At 38.6% G+C, this 19,474-nt stretch overlaps 1 protein-coding gene across 2 annotated transcripts; it reads right to left on the minus strand.

Annotated features, from left to right (window-relative positions):
* Window positions 1–527: 527 nt before the first annotated feature.
* Window positions 528–18,061, minus strand: LOC133548728 (myoD family inhibitor domain-containing protein-like). Of its 2 annotated transcripts, none has more exons than XM_061893698.1 (4): window positions 17,905–18,061; window positions 15,142–15,210; window positions 12,858–12,998; window positions 528–3,835 (listed from the first exon to the last, which is right to left on the minus strand). In XM_061893698.1, exons 2-4 carry the CDS (start codon window positions 15,164–15,166, stop codon window positions 3,582–3,584), a joined length of 420 nt encoding a protein of 139 aa, XP_061749682.1. In that variant the 5' UTR covers window positions 15,167–15,210; window positions 17,905–18,061; the 3' UTR covers window positions 528–3,581. The 2 variants fall into 2 exon arrangements, with proteins under 2 accessions (XP_061749682.1, XP_061749681.1); XM_061893697.1 differs by having other exon boundaries at window positions 12,858–13,031.
* Between the last annotated feature and the right edge of the window lie 1,413 nt (window positions 18,062–19,474).

Raw genomic sequence — 19,474 nt, forward strand, 5'->3', positions numbered from 1 at the left:
CATGTTCCCACACATACAATATGTGAAATAGTTGACTTATTTAAGATAATTAGCAGGCTAAAAAAAACAAATTATTATTCATAATATATTGTGATTTAGCTTGTTTTTGTCAGTGCCTAACTATTACTAGTATTGTCCAAATATAACTAGTCATACATAAATAACATTGTAATGCAGATAGTGCACTATGTGCAGGACCCCGTCATCCGTGGGTAAGTATTTTCGCAAATTTACTCCCAGCCCTTTCCTGCTCCATTACCGATAAGAACATAACAGCAAATTTCCTTAGGTGGCATTAGCGCTGGGCTGGTAAGCATGGAATCGAATCCTGGCTCGTGATGTGTCGGGAAGAGATGCAAGTTTATGTATTTGATTCATTTTACATTGAAAATGTGAATTAATGTTCAATTGCTTTCCCCTGAGTTCATTTTAGTTCAAAAGATGAATCAAATTCAATTCAAGTTTGATTGAAAAAGAATAAAAATTGTTCTACATAAGTTTATTTATTGAGCAAAATGTTACGCAGTGGTGGTGGTGGTGGTGACGAACCTCAAGATGCAGAGACGGCAGGCTTGGTGCGGGAAAAAATAATTCAGTGTCCAAAAATCAAAAAACACAAACCAGGAACAGGAATCAGCAAATAGGAAACAAGGAACAAAAAGACAGTAATCTGCAAACAGATACACGATACAGCTTATAGATATTAGCTACAATGCCAATATTCCAGTCTACACTGGAGGGCAAGACAGGTATAAATAGCAGCCGTGATTGACACCTGGTGTGGCCAGGTGCCAATCAGCCGCACTTGAGGGGAAACAGCGCTCAGGGAGAAAAGCAGGAAACTGAACCAAAATAAGAGGGCTGACAGGAAATAAAAACAAACAGAGGAAAAACCAAAACATAACTAAACTGTCAGTGACAAACATGACACATAATTTGTACATATGAGGTTTCTAGGTGTTTTACAAAAGATGACAAGGCAAAAACTAAAATTATATTAAAAAAAATCATGATTTAAATTTAAAAAATAAAAAATGTAAGTAAACAAAAATTGTTCTTCATGTTGGTGCACAATTGCCTTCTTTGCCATCCAAATTTTACGTTCAACCACAATTGACATTGAAAAGATGAATTTTTGTCACATCTTAAAAGGATTAAAAAATATATAATCTCCTTCAAAGAATAGGCGCTCAATCACCCGCTTTGAAAGTCGCTGCTTTTTATGACATCATAAAGAAATAACCTCATATGGACAATATATTCACCCACAGCATCCTGGAGGGCAGCTGAGGGGTCTTTTTATGCAAAAACAACTGTTCTTACCAGTTGGTATCTGTTTTTGTCTATTTGGAATCTGCATAAGTCCTGAAAATGTGAAATCAATTTCCTCCATAACTCCAGAAAATGAGTAAAAATTTGCCCCATTTGGTGACGTTTTTGCCATCAGTGACATCAGCGGATTATCAATATATGGTAAAAATTTACGCGAAGAGATGTGTGCGAGTGCGCCATTGTAGTCCGACGTTATTGTCAATAAAATCCTTGTCTTTTGCTATCCCCTTCATATGGGGCAGACTGGCTCGTACTTGCACATGCGTCCTCTGCTGTTGCTATTTCTAATGTAAAGTAGCGTGCAGTTCTAACTTATAGTTGTCATTAGCCTTGCAGTGGAAGCGCTAAAAACTACAACAAAGATGGCGGGGAGAAGATGCTGTCGAAGTGGAGGCTCGTAAATAAGCTCGCCCACAAAACAGTCAGAAAGCAGCCTGAAGACGGTGTGTAAAACATAGTCTGTGCAAGATTTTCACCAAAGATCATACATTATGTAGACCAGAAGGAAGGAATTTACATGTAGAAAAAAAAATCAAAAGACCCCTTTAAGGCTTTGCTCCACATCTTAAAGGGGAACATTATCACAATTTCAGAAGGGTTAAAACCAATAAAAATCAGTTCCCAGTGGCTTATTTTATTTTTCAAAGTTTTTTTTCTAAATTTTACCCATCTTGGAATATCCCGAAAAAAGGCTTTAAAGTGCCTGATTTTCACTATCTGTGAAGCCACCGCCCATTTTCCTTGGACGTCATCCAGTGACGCCAATACAAACAACATGGCAGATAGAACAGCAAGATATAGCGACATTAGCTCGGAGTCAGACTTGGATTTCAGCAGCTTAAGCGATTCAACAGATAACGCATTGAAACGGATGGTTGTAGTATGGAGGCAGACAGCGAAAACGAAATTGAAGAAGAAACTGAAGCTATTGAGCGAATAGCTATTGACGCTATTCGGCCATGTATGCCTTAGCATCGCCGGTAAAATGTGCAGACCAAACGATCAGGACTTTTCGCATCTTGTGACACTGGAGCAACTTAAATCAGTCGATTGGTAAGTGTTTGTTTGGCATTAAATGTGGGTGGAGGGAAACGCTGGATGCAAATATAGCTACAAATGTACATACAGCTAGCCTAAATAGCATGTTAGCATCGATTAGCTGGCAGTCATGCCGCGACCAAATATGTCTGATTAGCACATAAGTCAATAACATCAACAAAACTCGCCTTTGTGATTTCGTTGACTTTATCGTTGGAAATGCATCTGCAGGATATCTATACATATCTGTGCCATGTCTGCCTTAGCATCGCCGGTAAAATGTGCAGACCGAACGATCGGGACTTTCGCATCTTGTGACACGGGAGCAACTTAAATCCGTTGATTGGTAAGTGTTTGTTTGGCATTAAATGTGGGAAGGCTGGATGCAAATATAGCTACAAATGTACATACAGCTAGCCTAAATAGCATGTTAGCATCGATTAGCATGCCGTGCTAATCAATGCACACTCTACGTAAATCAACTTGAATCCGTCCCTGATCGTGTTGTTACACCCTCCGACAACACACCAACGAGGCATGATGTCTCCAAGGTACGGAAAACAGTCGAAAAAACGGAAAATAACTGAGCTGATTTGACTCTATGTTTATAATGTGTTTGAGAAAATGGCGGATTGACTACCTAGGTGACGTCACGTTAGCGAATAATAGAAAGGCGTTTAATTCGCCAAAATTCACCTATTTAGAGTTCGCAAATTGGTTAAAAAAATATATCGTCTTTTTTCTGCAACATCAAGGTATATATTGACGCTTAAATAGGTCTGGTGATAATGTTCCCCTTTAAAACAAAGCCTGGAGTGTCATTCAATAGACAGAATGCCGCATCTTGACGCATCCCTAGTAGATGAGTAGGACCAATACTTTAGAGAGGACAGCAAAAAAAAAAAAAAAAGGCTTCACTGCACGTCCTTAAATGAAGTCACAGAGCTCTGCCAACGAACCATCTGTCAACTACAGATGTGGGAACTGTAAGTTGGATCATCATTTTTAATCATCAAAAAAGCTAACCTAGCATGACGTTGATGTTAAAATGTAATGTGGGCATGTAGCTAACATAGCTATGCGAATGTTCCCAATTGTTGTATGTACATGATGTTGGACAAGTGTATATGTAAAAAGAGACACACTCCATTAGCATTAAAGCTACATCTCTCTGGTACTTCTTTAAAAATGGCCGACAAACAGTACATCATCTAATTCCGGTGACATATCTGGCAGCACTCCAGACAAAACTCAAGACACTGTGTCGGCTCGCAGCAGGACTGGACGAGGACGGCGTGGCAGTGGGCGCTGCAGTTGAGTTCCTCCACGGGCGCCCCGCGAACGACGGCGCAGCAGCGAGCGCAGGTGCGGCAGCAAGGCGAGCAGAGGGCGAGCGAGCAGGAATCCGGCAGCAGAGCGGAGCACTGGCAGGACAGGCAGGCCAGCAGCAGGTGAGCACACCGGTCTGTGAGTGTACAAACGACAAGCCAGTCCCGTCATGTGACCCAGTTTAGCCTCACACTTGAGGTTCAGTGCTATGGTCTGCACCAAAGAAAATGTTGCTTTGTTGCAGTTGTTGTCATGTGACTAAAAGCTAAATGTGCATAAAAAACAGTTCTCAAATAGTGGGGTGGGCTCCAATGCGGGGATGCTTTATCAGTATCATGCAGTATCATACCCCGCTTTAAAAAGCATGCTCATTGCAGTCATTAATCCTGACTACCTCATTTTTGTTTGTTTTGTTGTTGTAGGTTCAGGTTTTTGTATGCACTCTAAGACATAGAACATTTTGCAAAGGTTAGTAATTGTGAAACAAAATAGGAAAAGTCACCTGCCCAGTATGGCATTTTGGGGGGGATTTTTTCAAAGGGACAATTATTAGAACCTTTATTTAACCAGATAAGAAACCCATTGAGATCAAGATCTATTTCAAAAGTGTGACCTGGCCAAGAGGTCAACAGCACATGTGACAGAGCAGTTTCAAATAAGTAATACATTAAGACATATATTTTAAAATACATAAAAGAGAACTGTAAAACAATAAAGATTTACACCTTTTAAAAACACAGGCACTGTGCAAAAGCCTCTTGCTCTCTGTCTCTCAGGACAGAACGGAAGTCTCCAAATGGAAGTAGTTCAGGGAGTTTCAGTTTCGTCTGCAATGCATTCCATGCTATATGGGCAGCAATGCCAAAAGCTCTTTTGCCAAATTCAGTCTGTACATGGGGAACAGTTAAAACATACAAATTGTTGGAACGTAACGCATAAGAGCTGTTTTTTCTTTGTAACAAAGTACACAAGTATGGAGGTATTAAACCTAAAAGAGCTTTATAAATGATGGTCAGACAATGTGTGAATCTGCGTGCACTCAATGAAGACAATTCCGACTTCATATAGAGTTGACAATGGTGGGTGAGACTACGACAAACAGTAACAAATCTTAGTGCTGAGTGAAAAACAGTGTCCAAGGACTGGAGGCATTTAGACGAAGCACTAAAATAAAGCACGTCTCCATAATCAATTACGGGCAAGATAGTCGCTGTCACCAATTTCTTTATAACTTTAAGAGAGAAACAGTTTTTATTTCTAAAAAGGAAACCAAGCTTTGCCCTAACCTAAGAGACCAAGTTGTTAATATGGGCTTTAAATGAAAGCTCCTGATCAAGAGTATAACCCAAGTACTTGTAATTCAAGACCTGCTCTATAGGGTTTCAATTTGATGTTACAATATTTGGAATATTTTCCAGTAGCATCCTTAAATGAGAGAAAACCATTACCTTGCTTTTATCTGTATTCAGAACCAATGTAAGATCAAATAAGCGAGCCTGGATGACATCAAAAGCAGCTGGTAAAAACTCAAAAGCCTGAGTGATGGAGGTAGAACAGCAAAAAATAATGGTGTCGTCTGCATAAAAATGGTACATTGCATTTGAAAAATTATTGCAAAGATTATTTAAGTAGATAGAAAATAAAATGGGCCCCAGCACTGAGCCTTGTGGAACTCCTTTGGTAATGTCCAGTAATGAAGAAGTCGTTCCAGCCACCTGTACACGTTGTGTTCTGCTGGAAAGATAGTCTGTGAACCAAGCAGCTGCATTTTTAGATAATGCAGCGTGATGGTGAGCTTGAATGAGCAGACTGTGGTCTACTGTGTGGTCTGTAAATGATGCAAGGCGCTCGTCCCCACCAAGGCCGCTAATACTACACCACCCGAACAGTGCTTACCCTTTAGAGCATAGCTGTAACTTACTTCCTGGCACTAAACCTTCAGAAAATAGTTCTTCTCAGGTTTCTCTTTGTTTACATTTACACACTTTGCACTGTTTTGTTACACTTTATTAAGCATTTCTTACAGTAAAAGGAGAGTACCAAATTTTCTGGACTATAAGTCGCAGTTTTTTTCATAGTTTGGCCGGGCGTGCGACTACTCAGGAGCGACTTATGTGTGGAATTATTAACACATTGCCGTAAAATATTATTTAGCTCAGTCACGTAAGAGACTAGACGTATAAGATTTCATCGGATTTAGAAATTAGGAGTGACACATTGTTTGGTAAACGTATAGCATGTTCTATATGTTATAGTTATTTGAATGACTCTTACCATAATATGTTACGTTAACATACCAGGAACCTTCTCAGTTGGTTATTTATGCGTCATATAAGGTGCACTTATTTAGCCTGTTTTTCACTATTCTTTATTTATTTTAAATTGCCTTTCAAATGTCTATTCTTGGTGTTGGGTTTTATCAAATAAATTTCCCCAAAAAATGCGACTTATACTCCAGTGCGACTTATATATGTTTTTTTCCTTCTTTATTATGCATTTTCAGCAGGTGGGACTTATACTCTGGAGCGACATATACTCCGAAAAATACGGTAATTAGATTTGCGAGTTGAAACTAATACATGACATTGGCTCATAACATCCAACTCAAAATAGTTAAAGCCTTCCTGATTTGCGAGTTGAAACTAATACATGACATTGGCTCATAACATCCAACTCAAAATAGTTAAAGCCTTCCTTTGATACAATTTCAATGACTACGGCTTACACTTTATGGAAACCTTGAATTGGAAAATAAAAAGGAATGCCATGATTAAAGTAAAGTTAAAGTAAATTAAAGTACCAATGATTGTCACACACACACTCACTAGGTGTGGTGAAATGTGTCCTCTACATTTGACTCATCACCTTGTTCACGCCCTGGGAGGTGAGGGGAGCAGTGAGCAGCAGCGGTGGACGCGCCCGGGATGATCATCAAAATGATAGCAAATAAACGTTGAAACAACTTTATATGTGCTTTATATCACATATTAATTTCACTTTTGTAGGTGAATTGCTGACATGAATGGTCTTTTGCACCATGTTCTTCCCCATATTAGATTCACCTCCATTCTGCTCCTGAATTAATACGGAAACATGGCACCGTTGGCTTTTACGTGACCTTATACAAATCCGGTACTTTTTTGGCACCGACCGAATCCCGCCGGTCCTACCATGCACCGATGAATGTAAAATCAAACCGAGTACAATTCAAGTGGAACTCCAAAAATTTGAATATTGTTCAAAAGTGCACTTCGGCACTTGGCGATCACTCCAGCAGCACTGAGAGCGGACTCAGCCAAGCTACCTCCAGATAATGTTGCCATTTTCAATGCCAACAAAGTCACTTATAAAAAGCTCCAACGTACGTTAAATAAGGTGCCTTTATTCCAGTAATGTGCTAGCTTGATGCTAATATACATTGGCTTTGCTATTACTGATTAGCGTTCGCGATATTACATGGTGAATTTCAACACCTGCGAATGCTTTAATGAAAACTACAACTAAGATGCACGTTACAAACAGCTGATGCGTAATAAGTACAATACCTACAGTATAAACACTTTCTGGGGCGCAACAGAAAACCAAAAAACACCATAAACTATACATTACTGCCATATAAAATTTTGGACTTGCAACTGTATTTGCAATTTAAAGTCATACTTGAATGACAGTAGTTTTTAAATGTTGCAATAAAAAATGTGATTTTATTGTAAAAAAAAAAAAAAAAACTAAGAATATTTATTAACACTCTCAACAAGTACTGCAGATTGGTACTGTTGAGTACTGGTATCGATTCCCCGGTACCAAGAATTGGCACTGAATGTGAACGGTACACATCCCTAACTTATGTGACACCTGAGAAGGTTAAAAATGTGATCTTAAACCTTGACTACATGGTTTAAAAAGTGTTTCCCCGTTTGACGCTGGAACAGACCCTTTTTATTTAGCTGTACAGTACTTCCTTTCATTCCTTTCCTACTTCCTATTTGGATTGGAACGCTATCAAAACAAACTATTCTGTTCAGAAGAAGACGTTTTATCTCAACTCAGCTGATTTGAGTGAGGGGTTAAAGGTCGTAGCGCGCTCTAATGTGCCTGTCAAACAGCATGAAAAGTGCGAAATGATGATTCTATTAACCCAAAATTAATCCACTCTGTTTGTTTGTGGTGCCGAGGAAGCTTGAAAGGCGCAATGATCCTGTGTGATTGTGTTTACTTAATCACTCAGAGCCTCCTTCAGCCCCCCAGGGAGCGTAATAAAGAGAGAAGAAAGGCCACAAGGTCTTCCCCGTGATGAGTGTTGATGCTGAGGAATCTGTCGCCAGGTAATTGCTCCACCCCGATGCATGTGACATGGCCGACATGCGGTGCTTTTGTGTTCAAGGTTCAGGCGAACACATGCAAATTGTGTGGTTTCATCCTGTTTGCCTAAGAGAGTAAATGATGGCAGAATTTGTCAAGGAGTTCAAGATCAGCCTTTTTTTCTGCTTCACCCCAGTAAGTCATTGCTGTGTGAAGATGGAAAAACAAGCATCCAGCTTTGTGTTTGTTAAATGTGTTGCTCCGACATGAACAAACAAAACAACACACACTGTCTTAAAATGTCCAACTTGATTCATATTCAACAGACTGCAACTGAGACATTTTTCAAGTTATTAATCTTACAATGCAAATTATTGCTTAAGATCATATTTGTTTTCCCTCCCCCGGCTACAATGCTTAGCGCGACGCATACTGCAAAAAATCCCTGAATACTAGATCGACATAAAAATGGAGTAAATTGCACCAGTAAACAGATAAAATGTTGGCCCACGCTTCTCGTTAATGTGCAAGATCGTTTACGCCACTGAAAAATTAATCAATCAATGTTTACTTATATAGCCCTAAATCACTAGTGTCTCAAACGGCTGCACAAACCACAACACAAACCACTACGACATCCTCGGTAGGCCCACATTAGGGCAAGGAAAACTCACACCCAGTGGGACGTCGGTGACAATGATGACCCAGTGGGACGTCAAAAATTAAATATAATACCTAGGACTGTAACGGTACACAAAAATTTCGGTTCGGTACGTACCTCAGTTTAGAGGTCACGGTTTGGTTCATCTTCGGTACAGTAAGAAAACAACCAAATATAATTTTTCTGGTTATTTATTTACCAAATTTGCAAAATCTTCCACCAAAAATATTTTTCTTAATGGAATATTTGATGTGAAGTAATTGGAACCTTGGATAGGTCAATAATTCATAATAACATTGATTTTGATTCAATAATATGTTTTTAGCAATGACAGTTTGAAAGGAAAAAAAACAGCTTTGTTTTATTAGTCAACATTGCAACTTTTTCTAAATTACATTTAACCTTTAAGCTTTTTTATTTAAATTTGGTTATGTTTTAGTTTATTTTTATAGTATTTGTAGAATGTGCCGTGGGCCTTTAAAACATTAGCTGTGGGCCGCAAAGGGCCTCCGGGGCACACTTTTGACACCCCTGCTAGAGATAGTAAAAAATTCAATCTGATAAATCAATGGATAAAAAGCATAGCCTGGAGACGCATGCGCGTTTATCATAACTCTCTCGCTCTCTGCCCCTCCCTCACGAATGTTGCTGCTCCGCGCACAATTTGTTTGTTTTTTTAACCCCTTCTTAACCCTGAACGTACATTAATACACGCAACCATAACTCAAAATGCCGGACATTTGAGGCATTTAAGAAACTCTGCCCTGACAGCCCCGCAAAAGAGGACATGTCCGGTGAAAAGAGGACGTATGGTCAGTCTATCCTAGCTCGGTCACTGCCAGCATGCTAGCAAAAGAGGACATGTCCGGTGCTAGTATTTGAGTATTGTTTACGCTGCTTAATATGTCCTTTGGAAACTCGTTCGGTACACTTCCGCACCGAACCAAAACCCCCGTACCGAAACGGTTCAATACAAATACACATACCGTTGCACCCCTAATAATAACCCATTGGTAAGTAATAATTATGAGATAAAAAGTAAAGATTAAAGATAACGTGGGAATGATGAGATAATTGGTCATAATCCTGCGATAAGAAAGTGGAAACCATGAGATAAAAAGTTGTTATTATGATATAGAAAAAAGTCATAATTATGAGATAGTTTAAAATTTCAGGTCTGGCCAACCCGCGGCTCGCGAGCCTCATGCGGCTCTTTCGCTGGTTTCATGCGGCTCTTAACTCTGTTAGTGCCCACGATATGTAGACGCGACAAACTCTTTGATGTTGGGGGCCCCCGTTGCCGCGTTACTGTACTTTTAGTATATCTACTGTCCCTGGCGTTCACTAGGGATGAAAAACACTACATTTCCCAAAATGCAGCGCGACCGAAACACACGGCCGCTTCATTGACTTCAAAGAGAGCGTTTTCTCAAAATGTATCTTGAAAAACTCTGTGGTGTTCAACACGCGGCTTCTCCTATCGGCCATGACACTAACGATACGGCGCAGAATATTTAAAAAGCCGTCCTGAGTGAAAGAGAAGATCCCGGGGAAAAAAAAGGAATTACTTGGATTACAATACTCAGATTACTTTTTTCGCCTGGCTTAAGCCGGTTTGAATTGCACATAAGAAGGAGAGGCCGAAGCAACTTTGAGTGACGTCAAATGTGCATTTGCGGGAGATCACAGTAGTAAACGATTTGTGACAAGTTCGCTCTCATAATGGCAGGAAAAAAAAGCACAGGAAAACGAAAATATGAGGAAGAACAAAGGACATTTTTAACAGAGTGGGAGAGTTTATATTTTTTGTTGAACGTAATGGCAAGCCATTCTGCCTTTTATGTCAGGTATCATGGATGGGGCGATGTTCATGTGTGCCCATGTGTAGGATGTGGCTCTTTGCAGTAACACAGTAAAAAAAAAAGTGTCTCTTAGTCTCTGACTGGTCGGCCTGGTCTAAATAATGAGTTAAAAGACATCATCATAAGATTCAAACGAAAATTATGAGATAAAATGTCATAAGACATCAAGTCTAAATTATGTGATTAAAGTCATCATTATGAGATAAAAAGGCATTATTACGAGATAAGAGGTGAAATTCTGAGATAAAAAGTCATAATTATCAAATAATTATGAAATAAAATGAAAATTATGAGATAAAAAGTAGAAAATATGAGATAAAAAGTAATTCTGATATTAAAAAAAGTAAAAATTAATCCATCATTCATCTTCTTCCGCTTATCTGATGTCTAAGCAGTGAAGCCCAGACTTCCCTCTCCCTAGCCACTTCATCCAGCTCCTCCCGAGGGATCCGAGGTGTTCTCAGGCCAGTCTTCCCAATGTGTCCTGGGTCTTACCTTTGGCCTCCTACCGGTCAGACGTGCCCTTAACACCTCCACAGGGAGGTGTCCGGTGGGCATTCTGACCAGATGCCCGAACCACCTCATCTGGCTCCTCTCGATGTGGAGGAGCAGCGGCTCTACTCTCCCGAATGTCATTCTCTGTCATTCTCCCGAATGACAGAGCTTCTCCCCCTATCTGTAAGGGAGAGCCCCGACACCCGACATAGTTGTTTGTACCCGTCATCTTCTCCTTTTGGTCATAACCCAAAGCTCATGACCATAGGTGAGGATGGGAATGTAGGTCGACTGGTAAACTGAGGGCTTTGCCTTTCGGCTCAGCTCCTTCTTCACCACGATGTTCGCATTACTGAAGAGCGCCAGTCGATCTCGCGAACCACTCTTCCCTCTTTCGTGAACAACTCTTCCCTCTTTCGTGAACAAGACTCCGAGGTACTTGAACTCTTCCACTTCGAGCAAGATCTCTTCTTCAACCCAAAGATGGCACGCCACCCTTTTCTGGCCGAGAACCATGAACTCGGACTTGGAGGTGCTGATCAGAATCCCAGTCGCTTCACACTCGGCTGCGAACCAATCCACTTTGAGCTAAAGATCCTGGCCAGATGAAGCCATCAGGACCACATGATCTGCAAAAAGCAGAGACCTAATTCTGCAGAGACCACACTGCATTCCCTCAGTACCCTGACTGCGCTTAGAAATTCTGTCCATAAAAATAAAAATTATGAAATAAGTCATAGTTATGAGATTGAAAAAAAGTACAAAATATGAGATAAAAATTCAAAATTATGAGATAGTAGGTCTAAATTTTAAATAAAGAGTCATAATTATGAGATAAGAAAGTCAAAATTACGAGATAAAAAATTTAAATTTTGAGATAAAAAAGTCATAATTAGGAAATAAAAAAAGTAGAAAACATGAGATAAAAAGTTGAAATCACGAGATAAAAAGTGATATTTATGAGTTAAAAAAGTACAAATTATGAAATAAAAAGTCAAAATTATGAGATAATATGTCTAAATTTTTAGAGTCATAATTTTGAGATAAACTCAAAATTATAAGATAAAAAGATAAAAAAAAATTGGTAGCATGGTAGTAATCATGAGATAAAAATGTAGAAATTCCGAGATAAAAATTCATAATTATTAGATAACAAAAGTCGAAATTATGACATAAAACGTCAAAAGAAATAATAGTCAATTGTATTTTCTCTAATGACTCAAAGTGCTTTATCATAGTGAAACCCTTTATCTACATCATTTAAGCTACATTTAAACCAGTGTAGGTGGCACTGGGAGCGGTTGGATAAAGTGTCTTGCCAAAGGACGCAACCGCCCAGTAGTCTAAATTGTGCAATAAAAAGTCATAATTATAAGATAAAAAGTCATAATTATGAGATAAAAAGTCATAATTATGAGATAATAATGCCACTTTTAAAGTAACCCTCAAGGAACAAGACCTCTCATGCCAAATAGTTGTCAGATAAAGTATGTTCCCTAAGGCTACCCGCCACACTGTTTGAGAAGAACTGAATGAGGGACACGTATTGCGTATGTCTAACTTGTGTGCTTAGCTGTTGTGTAGCTGCTAGTTCTTAGTATCCCTGTAGCCTACCATGTTTACCTTTTTGTAAATGACTTTACTAAAATAAAAGAAAGAAGACCAACTTTGTGTGCTCATTGGAGGACATTTAGATAATCCAAAAATGTTTCAGAGATTGCAATAGTTTAACCTGTAATACTAATGATCTGAATGTTCTCGTTTTGGCTTCAAATGTTGCAAAAAACCTCCTGGAATCATGGCAACACAATCCAGTGATGCCATGTGAAAGTGTTTACCAGAGTTTGTAGCAGCATGTTGTTTGCTACTCTGCGCAGACAGACAGGGACCTCCGGGAATGTCATTGGGGAGCTCCAGGCCGCATCGGGGGCACATGTTGGGTGCGCGGGGGACATGTTGAGGGGTCACAGTGGAGGCCTCTGTAGAAAGAGCGGTGCCACACTGAGGCTGTGCTTGAAAACAAAGACACACTCACGGTGAGCGTCTTTATTCTCACTTTTTGCAATGTAGCAACTTTTCAATGCATCGTCTTGAGTGTCGTTGATTTGATTATATTGAAGTTTATGTTGAACAGGAATGCAGTTTCAACATGATACATCACTTATTTTCCATTTCTCTTTACAACATGCTAGAAAAGGAGTAGAAAGAAGAAAAGCGTTCCCACTTCATTGCAGTTTTTTTACACATACAGTACAGGTCAAAGGTTTGGACACCTTCTAATTTAATGCTTTTTATTTATTTTCATGACTATTTACATGGTAGATTGTTACTGAAGGCATCAAAACTATAATTGAACATGTGGAGTTATGTACTTGACAAAAAAGGTGATATAACTGAAAACGTGTTATATTCTAGTTTCTTCAAAATAGCTAACCTTTGCTCTGATTACTACTTTGCACACTGTTGGCATTCTCTCGATTAGCTTCAAGCACACTTGTGAAGTGAAAACCCTTTTAGGTGACTACCTCTTGAAGCTCATCGAGAGAATGCCAAGAGTGGGCAAAGCAGTAATCACCACAAAGGGTGGCTATTTTGAAGAAACTACAATATAAAACATGTTTTCAGTTATTTCACCTTTTTGTTAATTACATTACTCCACATGTGTTCATTCATAGTTTTGATGCCTTCAGAGACAATCTACCGTGTAAAATAGTCATGAAAATAAAGAAAATGCTTCAAATGAGAAGGTGTGTTCAAACTTGGCCTGCATCGTATATGTTCACTTCCTGTTTTCATTTTGTAGCACTGTTATAAAAAAGTTTGTTCTAAATAGCACAGTTCTCTTCATAAATTGTTAGGTCAGTTACGATTCACATAAAGAAATTAATCATATCTTAGTTTCAATTAATATCATTGTTGTTAATCCTTAGACATTGTAAACACTTTGTATTTGAACAACCTCTTAAACTGTGTCAAGTTGGTACATTGTTAGACTTCTGCGTTTAATCCATTCTATAATTTAGTTGCTAAAGTTCTTAAGTGTAATACGTGCATACCAATGTTTTAAATTACATTTTTCTCCGAGGTTATATTTCTCCTCTTCTGTTGAGAAAAATAGTTGTGTATTTTTGCGAAGCAGATTATAGTTTGCTTTTTACATAATTTTAACCGTTTGCAAACTCATTATATTGTTGAATTTCAATATTTTTGATTATATAAAGGATTTGTATGTTGCCTTTATCCAACATCATGTATTATTCTATTTGACCTTTTTGTAACATTGTTAGTAAATTAAGTGTAGTTTTGTAGTTATTGCCTCATAATTTTGCACAATAACTCAGATATTGTAACACTGGCGAGCAGTAGAGAATATGAAGGGATTTTTGGTATTGAACATATTTTTGTTATGATCAGACGACCGGATCATATATTGTTTTGGTTTTTGAGTCCTTTTGTGTTTTGTCGATCGTCTTGGACTCTTCCTGTTCTTAGTTTTTGCACTTCTTGTTTTACCTTGTTACCATGGTTTCGCAGTTGTTCCACCTGCTATTCTTTTTGACGCACACCTGTGGTAATTGTTTGCTTTAGTATTTATGCCTGCCTTCGCCCTTTGTTCAGTCTGGATCCTTTGTTAGCTCTACGCAACCTACACATTGGTATATTTTATGTCTTTACTATTGCTAAGTCTCGACTTTTGTGCGCTCGGCATGTCTATTTGGACTCTTTGGACTCTATGCTAAGTTTAGCGCTAGCTTCCCGTGCGTCGGCACACCTTTTCTTTTGCCCGTTTTTCACCAGTGTTCTTTTATTTGTTGTATTAAACGAAGCTCCTACCTGCAATCCCTGCTTCTCCTGGTCCTCGTACATCTTGGGGTGACTCAACACGCATCACAATGCGTTTTGCAATGTGACAATTTTGTTTTGTTCATTATAGAAGTATTTTTTATGAGATTTCTAGTTAATTCTATCATCAATTATTTCACCCAAACATTTGATTTCTGTTACTCTTTCAATGTATACTTTGTCTGTTTGTATTTGTGTCTGACCTCCTCTTCTACTGTTACCGAATAGCATTGTTTTAGCATTACTGAGATACAAAGTACCTACAAAGTTTGCACTTACTGACGATAAGTTCAGCTGTTGGCATGGTGACTGGAAGGAGTTCCTGTGTAGGTTCGAATGCTGTATTTCCTTTAAAAAAGATTAAATGAAGTTACATTCACTGCCTACATGCATTTAATTCACCCATAATAACAACAATAACAATATATTTGGTGTTCCTTTGTAATCAATATAACAGTGATCTAATAATATGAACAACAAACATATATTTCTGGAAAGAAACAACATAAAGAGAACTGAAAAATATCATCATGCGAGTATCAAGGTGATACCACCCTTGGTATGAATGCTGCTGATATTCTAATGGTTTTGTGACCCCATACTTTTGTCCATAAAGTGTTTTCTGGAAGTTTGTAATAGGGCTGGGCAATTAAATGATATAATTATATACCGCAATAGACACGTAATTGATATTAGTGAAAACAATTGTGTTCAATAAAACGTTCAATTTTTTGAGGGGGGGTTGAATGAACAAAGGCATTCGCTCTCTGTTAACCAGGTAAAGCAAACAGCCACTCAGGTCACAGTATCAATTATCACGTTTTGTTGCACAATCTTGTTGTTTCGCGGTTGATTCTTTGCATGGAGTGAGAAGAGAAAGTACAAATGAAGAAATTGTGGATAAAAGAGGAAAAGTCACATGGACAGTATGGCACTTTTTGGATTTTTTCAACCTGACTGTAGTCAGACCAATGTGGTCTGTTAATGACCACGACCTGGCACTAAACCTGCATAACCTAGTTCTTCTCAGGTTTATCCATGTTTATATTTTCACACTTTGCACTATTTTGTTACACTTTACTATCATTTATTGCATATTCCTTAATTTTGCACCTTCATCTTAAAAGCTTATTCTTCAGTGTTCAATGTGATTTTACAATTTTGTTTACATTGTATAAGTGTTTTCCATGCTTGTGTAAACATTTATTTTCCTGTCTGCCTTAATAATCAGAGGAAGGTTACATTTTACATGAATATACACGAATTGGTATGTCAGACTTAGCCCTGTCTTGGTTTAACTCTTATCTTACTGATAGGATGCAGTGTGTCTCCCATAACAATGTGACCTCGGACTACGTTAAGGTAACGTGTGGAGTTCCCCAGGGTTCGGTCCTTGGCCCTGCACTCTTCAGCATATACATGCTGCCGCTAGGTGACATCATACGCAAATACGGTGTTAGCTTTCACTGTTATGCTGATGACACCCAACTCTACATGCCCCTAAAGCTGACCAACACACCGGATTGTAGTCAGCTGGAGGCGTGTCTTAATGAAATTAAACAATGGATGTCCGCTAACTTTTTGCAACTCAATGCCAAAAAAACGGAAATGCTGATTATCGGCCCTGCTAGACACCGACCTCTATTTAATAATACAACTTTAACATTTGACAACCAAATAATTAAACAAGGCGACTCGGTAAAGAATCTGGGTATTATCTTCGACCCCAACTCTCTCCTTTGAGCCACACATTAAAACCGTTACTAAAACGGCCTTCTTTCATCTCCGTAATATCGCTAAAATTCGCTCCATTCTATCCACTAAAGACGCTGAGATCATTATCCATGCGTTTGTTACATCTCGCCTCGATTAGTGTAACGTATTATTTTCGGGTCTCCCCATGTCTAGCAATAAAAGATTACAGTTGGTACAAAATGCGGCTGCTAGACTTTTGACAAGGACAAGAAAGTTTGATCCTATTACGCCTCTACTGGCTCACCTGCACTGGCTTCCTGTGCACTTAAGATGTGACTTTAAGGTTTTACTACTTATGTATAAAATACTACACGGTCTAGCTCCAGCCTATCTTGCCGATTGTATTGTACCATATGTCCCGGCAAGAAATCTGCGTTCAAAGGACTCCGGCTTATTAGTGATTCCCAAAGCCCAAAAAAAGTCTGCGGGCTATAGAGCGTTTTCATTTCGGGCTCCAGTACTCTGGAATGCCCTCCCGGTAACAGTTCGAGATGCCACCTCAGTAGAAGCATTTAAGTCTCACCTTGAAACTCATTTGTATACTCTACCCTTTAAATAGACTCCCTTTTTAGGCCAGTTGATCTGCCGTTTCTTTTCTTTTTCTCCTATGTCCCACTCTCCCTTGTGGAGGGGTCCGGTCCGATCCGATGGCCATGGATGACGTACTGGCTGTCCAGAGTAGGGACCCAGGATGGACCGCTCGTCCAGAGTCGGGACCCAGGATGGACCGCTTGCCTGTGTATCGGCTTGGGACATCCCTGCGCTGCTGATCCGCCTGCGCTTGGGATGGTTTCCTGCTGGCTCCGCTGTGAACGGGACTGTCGCTGCTGTGTTGGATCCGCTTTGGACTAGACTCTCGCGGCTGTGTTGGATCCATTATGGATTGAACTTTCACAGTACCATGTTAGACCCGCTCGACATCCAGTGCTTTCATCCTCTCCAAGGTTTTCATAGTCATTATTGTCACCGACGTCCCACTGGGTGTGAGTTTTCCTTGCCCTTATGTGGGCCTACCGAGGATGTCTTAGTGGTTTGTGTAATGGTTTGTGCAGCCCTTTGAGACACTAGTGATTTAGGGCTATATAAGTTAACATTGATTGATTGATTGATTTTACATAACATTTTTTACAATTAATATGTTTTTCTCCCGGTTTGCAGTTTTGCTAGGTTAATTGAAATATCAATTATTATCGATATAGGGCGAAATGAAACACATATAATTGAGTATATTTCTGCTATATCGCCCATCCCTACTTTGTTTAGGTAGAAACAGAAATGAGCACTTACCTTCAAAAGTATCGTTGGCTTCCTTTCGTGCGGTCTAAAAGTGGAGTTTGGTCCCTCCACGTCGTCCTTATTAAAAAGAAACACCCACCCTAACGCAACATGCGTCGCACCTGAGTCACCTCTCAGAAGACTCAGGAAGAAGTTTTGAGCTGCCGTTCCAATTTCTACTTCCAGCTATCAGCACCTTCCCACAAACAAAGCGTGTCAAAGACGGCGGGCGTAGGCCTTCCTTCCGTCACTTCACACAATGGAGATAGATGCCCCACATGTGTGCTAGCTGTTTCCCTGTGCACGTCATATGCTCTTATAGGTTGACCTTTTGTGCTTACATTCATGTTTATGAAGTCTGGAGCTAAAGTCATGTAGAATGTTCTTAAGCGCAAAAATTATGACTAAAGTGGTTCAGCTGTATTTTTAATTGCACTTAAAAAACATTTTTTTAAGATTAGCTAGTTGTTTAATATTTCTGAATGATTACCAAGCTTGAAGGAGGTTGTCATGGAAGTAAACAGGAGTCCAACTTTCACATACTCTTACTATCTAATTATGTTGATTATTAATTATGTAGCGATTATATTAATACAATATATACACACATGTTTATGTATGTATGTGTGTATGTATATATGTGTGTGTATATATATATATATATATATATATATGTATACATATATATGTGTATATGTATATATATATATATATATACATATAATATATATATATATACATATATATATATATATATATATATATATATATATATATATATATATATACATAGATTGCCTGTAACATAAATACAGATTAGTGGAGAAAATTTGCTAAATATACAAAAAGTTCAAACTATCTTTAATGTTTTTGTTCCATGTATTGCCTTCATTTCAATACAAATTTCATTATAGTAATTGATTGAATTGTAATTTTGATGATTATTATTTTTTAAATCAGCACAAATTGTTGCGTTATTTTTTGTTTCGTAGATTCAAGTATTTTATACATTGTGTTTCTGAGTTAAAGTGGCTGATCAATTTGAATGTATAAATATTAATGGAATGCATTTCCTTCTTCAGTATAAAATGGTTCAAGTCGGTCAAAAAATGTTTATAGTTTAATTAAGGATTTTTTTTTTTCAGGCAGATTGATGCACTTTAAATATTTTCTAACACAGACTAAAAACAGTGTTCATTTTATTTTTAGCTAATTAGCTGTAAGTTGAACTAAATTGTGTTTTGTTACTTTCTTTCATAAAACCAAGTTTAAAATTGTATGCAGAGGTGTACTTGGATCAATTTTTGCAGGCCACTTTGGACACCCTTCTCTGGTGCACTTCAGGGTAGATGTGTAAACTGTGGCTTTAAGGAAATCAGAAGCTTTTTAACAATAAAAAGTGGTTAATGTACATTTTTTAAAGGTGTGATAACTTGATTGGACGCACATGTGACATTTTCATCATTATTAGTACATATCTGTGAGAAGAGGAAACTTTTGCATCTGATGACGAGGGCTGTCGCGAGCGTGTGTGCGTGTGTGCAGCTTTGATGTGCCACACACACACAAACGACAAAAGTGT

This window comes from Nerophis ophidion, linkage group LG03 (assembly GCF_033978795.1).
Source record: "Nerophis ophidion isolate RoL-2023_Sa linkage group LG03, RoL_Noph_v1.0, whole genome shotgun sequence".
Classification (NCBI taxonomy): domain Eukaryota; kingdom Metazoa; phylum Chordata; class Actinopteri; order Syngnathiformes; family Syngnathidae; genus Nerophis; species Nerophis ophidion.